Genomic DNA, 13,048 nt, shown 5'->3' with positions numbered 1-13,048 from the left:
TCAACCATAGGAGCAGTTAGTACCTTCCTTTTAATACGCGACCTGTGTTGGCTTATGCGTAGATTTACCTGTTGGTTTGTTTTTCCGATATAGATCTTTTTGCATGGACAGATTATTACGTATATTACATTTTTTGTCCTGCAATTGGAGAAGCCAAATTGTTTCCACTTTACATCCTGATGTTGGAATTCATTACCTTCAATGGTGTTTGAACATGCGACACAATTGCCGCATCTGTGGTGGCCCTCCACCGGTTTCATATTCCAAAGTGACAATAGTTCATGTTTGGATTTGGACTTTTCAAGGTCCGCTCTCACAATTTGTTGGCCTATGCTTTGGTTCTTTTTGTATGCAAAAATAGGACGGGGAAAAGGACATTCCAGCCATTCTAAGAGATGCCAATTTTTTAGCACTGCTTGTCTCATATTATGTGTGTCTGGTCCAAACGTAGTCACACATACCAAAAGGTCTAGCTCTTTCTTTTCTCTAGTTTGTAGAAGGCATTCACGTGGCGTGAACCAGGCTCTTTTATAGGAATGCTTTAGAAGTTTCTTCGGAGAGCCCCTATGTTTCATCTCTTCGCAAAATGTCTGGGCATGATTATCATAATCACCTATCTCCGTACAATTTCTGCGTATCCGAAATAGTTGGCCATAGGGCAAATTTGCCTTTACATTTCTAGGGTGGTGGCTTTTATGATGCAGGATGGAGTTCTTATCGGTTGCCTTTTTGTATAATGAAGCTTTCAAAATACCCTCGACACAGGTCAATTCCACGTCCAAAAATGTCATTCTGGTTGTGCTTGCTTCCATCGAAAACTTAATGTCGATATGTCTGGCATTAATCCATCCGTGGAACGCCAACAGATCGGTCTGGCTCCCCTGCCACAGGAGCCAGATGTCATCTATATAGCGCAACCACTGGATGATATTCCCAGAATATGGATTGTTACTGTCCACAAATTTTGCTTCGTGTTGTGCCATGTAGAGCACTGCCATTTCTGGGGCATAAGGACACCCCATGGCAGTGTCCTTGACTTGCATGTAAAACTGGTCATTGAATGCAAAGTAGTTCTTTTTCAAGGCTATTTCAGCAAGTCTCAAAATAAAAGACGTAGGCACCCTGTGTGGTTTCTCTCTCCTCTCTAAGTACAACTCAATCACCTCCAGGGCTTCCTCTTGGGGGATCTGTGTGTAAAGGGACGTTACGTCCATCGTGATCATTATTTGTGTAGATGGGTTGAATGTTCTCCCTTCTACTTTTGTCAGAAAGTCTATAGTGTTTTTAAGATATGACCTGACATCTTTCAGAAAAGGTTTGAGGAAAAAATCCACGTATTTAGATATTGGCTCAAGGCATGAATCGCAACCCGATACTATGGGTCGCCCCGGTGGTTCAACTAAGCTCTTATGGATTTTTGGTCAAAGGTATAATACCGGGATTCGAGGACATCTCTTATTTAAAAAATCAAATTCCTTCGTACCCAAAAACCCTTCTTCTTTACCTAGCTCTAACACTTCAGTGATCAAACCCTGAATCTGTTTTGTCGGATCTTCCGTTAACGCTCTGTACCATGTGTCATTACTCACTTGTTTCATGCCTTCGGCTACATACTTTTCTCTAGGCCAGATGACTATGGCTCCCCCTTTGCCGGCCTGTTTTATAACCAAGGAAGAATCCTCTTTGAGGCTCTGTATTGCCTTACGTTGGCTTTGGATCATATTTTGAGGAACATATTGCTTTGTCTTCTCCATTTTATTAATTGATGATAAAAGGACCTGATTAAATGCCTGTATCTGTTTTGGAATATTCTGGTGAGGGACAAATTTAGATTTATTCCTCAATCCAGTTGTCTCATTATTTGTAGTCACTGGCTGATTCAAAAAGAAGGCTTTCAGCCTTACTTTCCTGCAAAATTCCAAAGTCTCTATTTTAAGTTTTGTAAAGTCAGTTTGTCTGCATGGGACACATTTCATACCAAGATTTAGTGCAGATTCTTCGTGGTCTGTGAGGACCCATTCTGACAAATTGATGACTACACTTGGTTTCTCTAAGACTTGTAGAACTTGTTGCGTGTCCTCATTTCCCAAGGCGCCTTGTATCTGGTTTTTGCTTGTTGGCCCCTTACTAAAAAAGACACTTGTTTCCTGGAATTATTATCTCTTGAGTCTGAGGCCGACGACCCAGATGATGAGGTATCTGAGAAGGTCGTAAAGCGGTTTCGTGACCTCCCTTGGTAATCGTACAGCGCCCTACTTGAGTCTGCCAAGGTGTAGTAATCCTCTTTTAAAAAGGGATATACCTGCTCTATCTTAAATGCCTCAGTATTTCTGTCGTATTTTGTACTTTTATTATTGATGGTAATGTCTTTAAAGACCTGTATGTCTTTCTCAATTTTGTCTAGAAGGGATTAGGCGTCTGTAACCGCCGGATTATTTACAATAGCTTTTGTCAATTCTTCAATCTCCTCCACCTCTTTGAGGCACAGTTGTTGTGCAGTTTCTATAGTGTGGACCATCAGGTCGCGACTGCACTTTGTATTTATGTAGCTGAACCCCTTCTTGTATTCAGCGTCTTCTACAAAGATGACAGGTGTATTTTTTACCTGGAGACTCCAGGGAATAGTTCCGCCTTTTAGATGTTTGAGAAGAAAATGCCCGTGAAGCTCTGTCCTCACGTGTTTCTTACAGAGTCTGATTAATTTCTCTGATTCATTCTGCTGCTTCGCAGTGGTACTTAAGGTAATCAAAGCAAAAGGTGACGAGGCAATACGGGATTGGATATGGCTTTCACTGAAGGAAAATGTATCCTTTTCTGCCATATTATTTGAAGGACAGATTGTCCTTCGAACCAAACAAGATAAAATTCTTGTGTCCCTAAAACTCTCGCGGATAGCAATCCGCTCTAAACTTTTTACACGAAGGAGTTAGGTCCTTAGTCGGGACTGAGGGTGTGCTGGACCATTATAACTATAACAAAAAAACACAGGTGCCCACACTCTCTTTATTTATACTATAATTATCATACGGACCAAATGAAAAAGCTCATTAGATCTGGTCGGGTATTTTTATTTATACCTATCACTTCTATTTTTTAGCAAAAACTTTTATCTGGAGTTTCTTTCTAGGCAAGAAAGGTTTACATATATACAATACACAGGAATCACTATTTACACATTTATAACTATTACATTTAAGACAAAGCAAACATTGTGCAAATTACAAATTCCTAAAAGTGGCTGAGTGAAATCTACAAGATTTCACTCAGTCACTTTTAGGCCAATGCTGCGTCAAAACCCTGCGCCTGCTTGAAGCAGGCGCAAGGCTTGATGCAGCATTGGGGAGATAGGGCCCCCCCCAGAGCATTGCTGGAGATGCGTCGCAAGCGCAGGAGAGAGGGAGAGAGAGAACGAGAGAAAGAAAGAGAGGCCGGATCTATGAAGGGCCAGATTCCTGAGTTGCCCCTACAGAACATACAGATTTTTATTTTTAGCAAAATGCATATGAAAATTGTGCTGTAAAGGTCTCTTTTAGTTTAACCCCTCCTGACAACTCAAAATGGGTGTATTTGCCATCCTCTCCCTTCTTCCTGTTTTTTATATCTGTAAGTGCTTCCTGATGAGGTTTAATTCCTGGGACAGGTGCCTCGTTGCCTACTTGTAACTATTCTCTGACCCTGCTTCAAGGGGCAGAGCAGGGTCAGAGAATAGTGGCAAGTAGGCAACGAGGCGCCAGGAAGCACTTAGCAGCAGGTGCCCAAGTTGAAGTTAATTTCTTTTTAACCCTTTTGTAAAAGGTTACAAAGAAATTAGGTTCAACTTTTGCACCTGCTGCTGTAACCCTTGCTTGGCTGAAAATTCGACCCCGCTGATGCGCGGATTTTACCGCGATTTCGCAAGATTCGCGGATCGCGAAATCGCGGAAAATCAGCAAATTCGCCCGCGAAACGGATTTCACGCCCACCCTTAGTTCAGACCTTTTAGCCTATTTTGAAAGCTACTTTAAGTACCATATTGATCTCCTGCTTTTTCAGTGTATCTATGATATTGATATTGCTTATTGTACTAATTTGACATACTATTCTACCTTCACAATCTCCATCAAATTAGCAGGTGCACTGAAGATTGAGAACTTCCCGCCATGCATATGGGTATTTAATAATTTGCAGTTGGTCCTCCAGCCAAAGAGCAGAGGCAAGGGCCTTAGCTAATTGAAGGGCAGACGGGCTACGAGTCAGGATCCAAATGATCTTGTTAATAGACCCATGCTATACATATATTGTTCCAAAGACAGCTAAGAGGCTCATAAATATCACATAATGGCTGATCACATAAATGAAAAAGCAGAGTTAACTACACAGAGAGTTGGGAATACAACTGCCCATTCCGCTGACCAGGGTCAGCGGACTCGACAATTCTCGCCTCGGTGCCTACTCTAACCTGGTGTCCCACTCGGCAACTCTGGGCATTAGCTTGCCTAATCTCCACAACGGCCCCATCAACGCCGGGGATGCCTGGCTCCACCTTGGGGATTCCCAGTAGGGACCATCCCACAGAGAAAGCCAGGACGGGTTCCCCAGCGGTATACAGCGCCGGGACGCCCCTTTGTTGGGGCAGCTGTGCGCTTTACAAGTATACGACATTTAACATTTTAACATTTATTTAACGCTCTATAGAAGTACACTGTCTATCAAACGCTACCAACTAAGGTTGTCATTAAACAAAGACCAGCCAGGTAAAGTTTGTCCCAAAATAAACATTGACCTCATGTTGTCTAACCAACAGTACCTTATTAACAAATTACTAGGGAAGTAAACTTGATTACCAACTCCCACCCATTGTCAGTGTTGCTTCTTACCCTCCCACCCCCACACTTGTCCATGTTGCTACTTACCCTTAACCATGCTGCTTCTTTCTTTCTTTCTTCCCACCACAGCCCTCCTGTTGTTTGTGTTGCTTCTTCCCTCCCACCCTACTCTTGTCTCTGTTGCCCCCTGCCCACCATAAGCAGAAAAAGTACTATGACAGTCCCCCCCAACCCGGGCTTTTTTATCAGAAAATAAAACTTTCTCAGATGAGATGCACTGGAAGTTACCTCCAAGTAAGTGCATTCAAGAAATGTGAGTACTTTTCTGTTGGATCTGCCATGGTGTACATCTCGGACTTGGAAAGAAGAAAATCTAGCCTACTTAGCTTCTAACCATGTCCATCAGTGGTTTCACTGCCAAGATGATTTTCCCAATGGAAAGACAGTGGAAATTCCACTGTGATGGAAAACCACCATCCCCGACCTTTAAATGATGCATGGGATGCAAAAAGCAGGCGGTCCAGACCCTTTAATTTTTTGCTGGATTCCCATAACCAACCGCATCTAAATAGATCTGTCATTGATCTCACTGCTGATTGAGCAACTATTTCTCTCTGTCATCTATCACTTAATTAATGGCACAAAATGCATCCAATATGAAAGAGGTGGTAAAAATTATACTTTGATTTGTTTTTCTGTTGCAGCTTGTGATTTTGGAATCAAAAGGATATATGCAGTGTTTTATGAGTAATGTTTGCAACCAAATAATTTCTGTTATTTGTTTTTAGGAATTGTGAAGGGCGGAATATTCGCTACAGAACGTGCAGTAATAATGTAGGTAGCCTTATTTTTCTTTTTCTTTTGAATCCAAGCCAAGACATAGAAAAATGTGAATTTTAACAGAACCAGCACTTTTTGTTAATCTCTTGTGTCTTGCTTTTCTTCTCACTATTTTTTGTTTGACTTAATTTTATTATTTGGGTTTTCGCCTAATTGACAACACTAGATTTTGAATTTACACTTCCCGAATGCTCTCTGGTATGCTGCACTCTGGTGCCAATACGTGATTCAGAATGTTTTATATGCATTGCAAGGATGTTATACTTTTGACAGGGTTTGCAAACACTTGGTTTTTATGTAGTCAGTGTTTTTGTATTTCAGTTTTAGAATTTTTACAAGGCCGAAAGCAAAGAAAGAAATAGGACCAAATCTTTAATGGTTTTCCAAAACGTAAGCCGCCATCTCTAACCTTATCCGTAAAGACAAATACGAAATCGCAGTGACACTTACAATTGCAGGCATTTAGATAACGGTAGCCCGAAATGAATTTGTAGATCAAAATGGTTTCTTTTGTGGTATTGCTTTTTGTGTATCGCTATGGACAGCTTTAGCTCTCTCTCGCTAATAGCCTTGTAACCAGTATTTACTGTGGTGTAATTGACCCCTGTCTACCCTTCTACCCGCTGCATGTTTGCTGCCTACACCTATTGCCGTCTTCTATCACATTTGCTTAGCCTATGCTTATAGAATGGGAGCACAAACATCGGCAAAGTCAAAAGGGGCAAACAACGTTAGGAATATTATTTTGTATTGTTTCAAGATGACTGTGAGTGGTACAGGTAGACAAACAGGAGAGCCATCTTTGAAATGTACAAAATAATGTTCTTCGATAACCATCCCATTACTTCTAGATGCAGCATGACCACCATTTTGGAACGGTGTAACTGTGCTAGTTGTGCTATCATTCCAAGATGGCTATCCTTTGTGTCTAGACGCAGCATGATCGTGGAAGTGTACAAAATATTCCAAAATGGCCGTCTGCCTCTTTTGACACAGTTCTAAATGTGCTGGCAAAGGCAATACACCAATTGGCTTTGCCAGTGCTTGTTAAATATGTTTTTTTTACATCTATTATTTGTCACATAAGATGGACACTATCTGTGTTATTAAATGTGATATAATTTGATGAGACATTGGGTTGATCAAGTGAAGTATGTACCAAGTCAAACAATGCACGGCATGTAGTCACATTCCATCTATACAATAGGGTGGAAACATGGGTTGTATGGAGGATTGTACAGGGGACTGAATCAGAAGGACGGGTGAGACACACACTTGTTTGGTTATGATTGATGATTGTGTTTGTTATTTATTGTACTGCACATATTGTGACATGAAGGCACACTGACCTCAGAGCATTGTTGTGCATTATGATATGTGGATTTGTTTTACTTATTTGTAAAAAAAAAGGGGGCAGGAGTGGTTCCACCAGGCACCGTTTCATCATCAGAGTACAGACACTTGGCTGAGTGGCCAGTCTTAGGATACTGTCTCCGGTTTGGTGGGAAGGAGAGTGGAGTTAGGGTGTCTAACACCTGCAGCTGTTGTTCCAGCACTCTGAGAAACCTCAGAGGTCAAACAAACATGGATGGCCTGGGGCCTGGCTCGTGAAACTCACAGCTGTCAGTTGCCTCTGTTGGTTACTGTCCTTAAGGGCAGAATTTTCCTTCGGTTAAGGGAAGAAGTCTGATCCAAGGTGTGGACTGGGCCACATCACTTTGTTGGCCATGGTGGCACTGTCTGCCTACATGGATGCATCCATGAGCCAATAACGTTTAGGTACTTTACAGATTAGGTCCACAGATGAGAAGAAAGGCCTCCCATTGGTCAGTGCAGACAAAGGGATCTGAGTTCAGAGAAGCATAGCACTGACAAGTACCCCTGCATAACAGGGTCTTCGTCCATGATCTATCACCTAAGCAGGGAAGCTCATCATAGTATTGATTAGCCTACTCTGGCTTTTGGCTTGAGCAAGGTCGTTTTGGGCCTTTCTGCAGGGTCATCCGCAAACATTTTGCCTTCACCCTCCTGATTTCTGAACCAGATTTTATTGGCTTTTAGGACTCTGCTTACTTTACCACTGCTAACCAGTGCTTATGTGCTTGGGCTATCACCTTAAAGATTTGGCTGACATTCACTTGGGATATTTAAATTACTTGTAAGTCCTTAGTAAAGGGGCACTAAATGTGCCCATAGGCCCTAAACTAAATGCTACTAGTGGGCTTGCAGCACTGATTGTGCCACCCACTTAAGTAGCCCTTTAAACCAGCCTTAGGCCCAACATTTCAGCCTGTGTGTGCAGTTTTAAACTGCCATTTCCACCTGTCAAAATAAACCTTTTGCCAAGGCCAAACCTTCATTTTTTATGGATCACTGACATAATATCGATTACACAAATATAGAACTACCAAAATATCGAGGAAAAAATATAGAATGCAAAATATCGAATTCCTATCTCCAAACAGGTAAGTACAAAAATATTGAATCAAAAATATTGTTGTAAAAAATATAGTTAGTCAAAATATCGGATTTCTTTTATGTCTTAAAAGTAATTGAAAATTAATGAAATAATAAATATAATTAACTTAAACATTCTTAAAATACTTAAATGACCTTAAAACGAATAAATAATTAATGTAAGTAAAAAAATTACAATTTTATTTTTTAATATATATATATATATATATATATATATATATATATATATATAAACGTAATATTAATAAAAAATATACAATATTTTTACCATACGATAGCGGGAGAGTGACATTTACGATTACAACTCTAAAGAGTGCAACAGTAGGGAAAGCGTTGGATAGCGGGAGGGTAAACATTACTATTCCCACTCCAGTGAGTGCAACAGTAGGGAAAGCGTTGGATAGCGTAGGGGTAAAAATTACTATTCCCACTCCAGAGAGTGCAACAGTAGGGAAAGCATTGGATAGTGTAGGGATAAAAAATACTATTCCCACTCCAGAGAGTGCAAAAGTAGGGAAAGCGTTGGATAGCGGGAGGGTAAAAATTACTATTCCCACTCCAGTGAGTGCAACAGTAGGGAAAGCGTTAGATAGGGGGAGGGTAAGAATGACTATTCCCACTCCAAAGAATGCAACATTAGAGAAAACATTGGATAGCGTAGACATAAAAATTACTATTCCCACTCCGGAGAGTGAAACAGTAGGGAAAGCGTTGGATATCGTAGGGGTACAAATTACTATTCCCACTCCACAGAGTGCAACAGTAGGGAAAGCGTTGGATAGCGCGAGGGTAAAAATTACTTTTCCCACTCCAGTGAGTGCAACTGTAGGGAAAGCGTTGGATAGGGGGAGGGTAAGAATTACTATTCCCACTCCAGAGAGTGCAACAGTAGGGAAAGTGTTGGATAGCGTAGGGGTAAAAATTACTATTCCCACTCCAGTGAGTGCAACAGTAGGGAAAGCGTTGGATAGCGTAGGGATTTAAATTTACTATTCCCACTCCACAGAGTGCAAAAGTAGGGAAAGCGTTGGATAGTGGGAGGGCAAAAATTACTATTCCCACTCCAGTGAGTGCAACAGTAGGGAAAGCGTTGGATAGCATGGGGTAAAATTTACTATTCCCACTCCAGTGAGTGCAACAGCAGGGAAAGCGTTGGATAGCGGGAGGGTAACAATTACTATTCCCACTCCAGTGAGTGCAACAGTAGGGAAAACGTTGGATAGCGTAGGGGTAAAAATTACTATTCCCTCTCCAGTGAGTGCAACAGTAGGGAAAGCGTTGGATAGTGGGAGGGTAAAATTACTTTTCCCACTCCAGTGAGTGCAACAGTAGGTAAAGCGTTATTATAATTACATTTATTGAGCGCACAGCTACCCGGAGGTTTCCCGGCGCTAAAGAAAAACAGAGAATGAGTGAGTTAAGAGGGAATCAGGATACAAAATTAAGTATTAAAAAGCCAGGTCTTTATTCCCTTGCGGAATGTCAAGTAACATATTTCAGATCGCAGGGACTGGGGCATGGAATTCCATAGAGAGGGTGCCAATAGAGCAAACGAGCGGCCGCCCATTTTAGCTCTGTTGACCCGCGGGGTCAGAAACTTGTTTTGTGTAGAGGATCTCAGTGTACGGGACGGAACATACTGCTGGACTAAGGAAGATAGATATTTAGGAGCTTTACCCATTTTAATATGGTGCATTATGCATAGAGCTTTAAATTTTACTCGGCTCTCAATGCGCAACCAATGCAGCTTGCGCAGATGGATAGAAGCCGATGACCTGGCAGGCAAGTTACAAAGAAGGCGGACGTTGGATAGCGTAGGGGTAACATTTACTATATCCACTCCAGTGAGTGCCACAGTATGGAAAGCGTAAGATAGCGGAAGGGTAAAAATTACTATTCCCACTCCAAAGAGTGCAACAGTAGGGAAAGTATTGGATAGCGTAGGGGTAAAAATGACTATTCCCACTCCAGAAAGTGCAACAGTAGGGAAAGCGTTGGATAGCGGTAGGGTTAAAATTACTATTCCCACTCCAGAGAGTGCAACAGTAGGGAAAGTGTTGGATAGCGTAGGGGTAAAAATTACTATTCCCACTCCAGTGAAGGCAACAGTAGGGAAAACGTTGGATAGCGTAGGTGTAAAACTTACTATTCCCACTCCAGTGAGTTAAACAGTAGGGAAAGTAATGATTTAATATATTAATAAAAATTAATTAAATATCAATACCAATAAAACATTAATTAAAATTAATTTCCAATCCAATATTATGTAATAATTAATTAATTAGAAATACAAATAAATATTAGTTATTAAAAATCAATTACCTATTCATAATTAATTAACAACTAATTAATTTTCAATAACAAAAACTAATTATTAATACAAATTAATACCACGTAATAATTAATTAACAGTAAATAATTATGAATACACAATAAGTATTTTTAATATGCAATTAATTACAATTACATTACTTCCCACCCTATTCCCCTATAAACCCACAACCTGCTACAGAAAATAAATAATGCAATTATCATAATTATCAAAGAATTAATTAATAAAAACGATTTTTACAATTATTAAAAATTAATTGCTAATTAAAAATGTATTAACAATACATTAAAAATCAATACCAATAAATAAATAAAAAATATTTACTTAGTTACAATAAATTACTTCCCACCATATTCCCCTATAAACCCACAACCCGCTACGGAAAACAAATTAATAAAATTAACATAATTATCAATTAATCAATTAACAAAAATTAATTAGCAATTAATAAAAATTAATTAGCAATTGAAAAAGTAATTAACAATAAATTCTAAATAAATACCAATAAATAAATACAAATATTTAATTAATTACAATTAAATTACTTCCCACCCTATTCCCCTATCAACCCTCAAACCGCTACAGAACTAAAAAGCAAAATTTAATTAAAAGTAATTTATAATTGTTAAAAATGTATATTTAATATATTTAAATTACTTCCCACCGTATTCCCCTATAAACCCACAACCCGCTACAGAATTAAATTACACAAAAATTAAATAACATAAAATTCATTACTTAAAAAAAATTAACCATACATTACAAAAATAATATACACTTTTCACACATATACTAACATACAAAACAGTTAAAAAAATCGATATTATAAAAAATTCAATATATTTTAATGCCTATATTATAAACTTCGATATTTTAAACTTCGATATTTTGACAATTTATATTACTTACCTTCAATTCGATATTTTTAAAAACTATATTATGTCCATTCGATATTTTGTCCATTCTATATTTTTAATTCGATATTATGTCTATTCTATATTTTTACTTCGATATTATGTCTTAATACCATTTTTTTATACATGTAAGTCACACCTACGGTGTTGCCTGAACAGCCCATGGGGCGGGGGACAGTGTATATAAAATGCTTGACTTGTACGTTTAAGTTTTACATATCCTGTGTTGGACAACTTTTGAATTCATTTTTCATTACTGTAAGGCCTACCTCTCCCTTCGCATAACATTGGAGTTTCCTTATTACATTTAATGAGCTGTAACTTCCAAATGAGAAGAGGTAACAAGTTCATGTTTGGTGTCTTGGAATTGTTATGAAAAATCCTCACTTATGGTAAAGTTGGATTTGAAATTACAATTTTGAAAATTCCACATATAGAAAGCTGTCGCCCTAAGTGGGAAGGGTATGCCCAGACGTGGGTACCGTGCTCACTACACCAATGGATTCAAGCTAGCCTGGCTGATGAAGGGTGATTCCCTGAAATCGGTCCCAGAATGCTTGTTTCCGGTCCAAGGAGAACCTGGATTGGCAGTTCGGGCTGGACTGTTCCCACAAGGAACAGGGTCAAGACTGATTTGCATATGGCTGGGTCCAAACTGGGGTGGTGTGGTGAGCAAAAGAATGATGGATTTAACCATGATCCTTGTGACTGGGGGTGAATGTTTGCATTGTCCAGCATTCCGTCCATCAATTGTTTCTTTTGCATATGTTGCACTAAATGGGAAGGGTACGCCCAGACATGGGTCCCATGCTCACTACACCACTGGATTCAAACTAGCCTGGTTGATGAAGGGTGATGCCAAGAAACCGGTCCCAGGATGCTTGTTTCCGGTCCAGGGAGGACCTGGCTTGACAGTTCGGGCTGGACTGTTCTCACAAGGAACAGGGTCAAGACTGATTTTCATATGGCTGCGTCCAAACTGGGGTGGTGTGGTGAGCAAAAGAATGATGGATTAAACCCAGATCCTTGTGACTGGGGGTGAATGTTTGCATTGTCCAGCATTACGTCCATCAATTGTTTCTTTTCACATATAGAAGGCTGGCATTGCCCCACCATAGCTATTTATTTCCTGCAGCCTGTCTCCACTGGGTCACGTTAATAGGTGTGGCTTTATGTTTACTTCCTAGACAGCACGCATAATAGAGGCTTAGGTGTGCCTGGATAGGACATCACTGGCAGGATGGAAGGGCAAAGTTGTGCACAGCCCTACTTACATTTGAATAGGCTATCTCCACACAAAGGGCTTCCCACCCCATGTTGTTAGTCTGGAGCACGGACAGGGGATGCAGGAAACCTGTGCACTTCAAAAGGAGGCCTCTAGAAGCTTCTCCCAATTAAATAGTGCCACTTGGTACAAATATTGGAACACAGACACCAACTCTTTCGTACACTTCTGGGGCTATGGAGACTGCTAGGAACAAAGAGTGCTGTGCTGCTAAAAGAACAGCCACTTTGTTGGACTACAAGCTTGCTAGAAGGCTGCCTTGCTGGATTGCTGCCCTGTTGCTGCCCTGCTGCCCTCCTGCTTGAGTCAGAGGGATTGGACCTGCACCTGAACCCAGGACTCCCAGAGTGGCTCCAGGCGCTAGTATGTTGAATCCTGTCCAGTGCTACAGGAA

At 40.2% G+C, this 13,048-nt stretch overlaps 1 protein-coding gene across 1 annotated transcript in view; it reads left to right on the top strand.

Annotated features, from left to right (window-relative positions):
* ADAMTSL3 (ADAMTS like 3) overlaps positions 1-13,048 on the top strand; it is a 2,298,702-nt gene that overhangs the window by 1,034,627 nt on the left and 1,251,027 nt on the right. Inside the window, exon 5 of the mRNA XM_078684728.1 lies at positions 5,594-5,639. Within this exon, the coding sequence (XP_078540854.1) occupies positions 5,594-5,639 (46 nt within the window). The remainder of the gene's footprint in view (positions 1-5,593; positions 5,640-13,048) is intronic.

This window comes from Lissotriton helveticus, chromosome 3_2 (genome assembly GCF_964261635.1).
Source record: "Lissotriton helveticus chromosome 3_2, aLisHel1.1, whole genome shotgun sequence".
In the NCBI taxonomy this organism is placed as follows: domain Eukaryota; kingdom Metazoa; phylum Chordata; class Amphibia; order Caudata; family Salamandridae; genus Lissotriton; species Lissotriton helveticus.
Note: the sequence above shows the minus strand (reverse complement) of the source record. Positions and strands in the feature narration are given on the sequence as shown.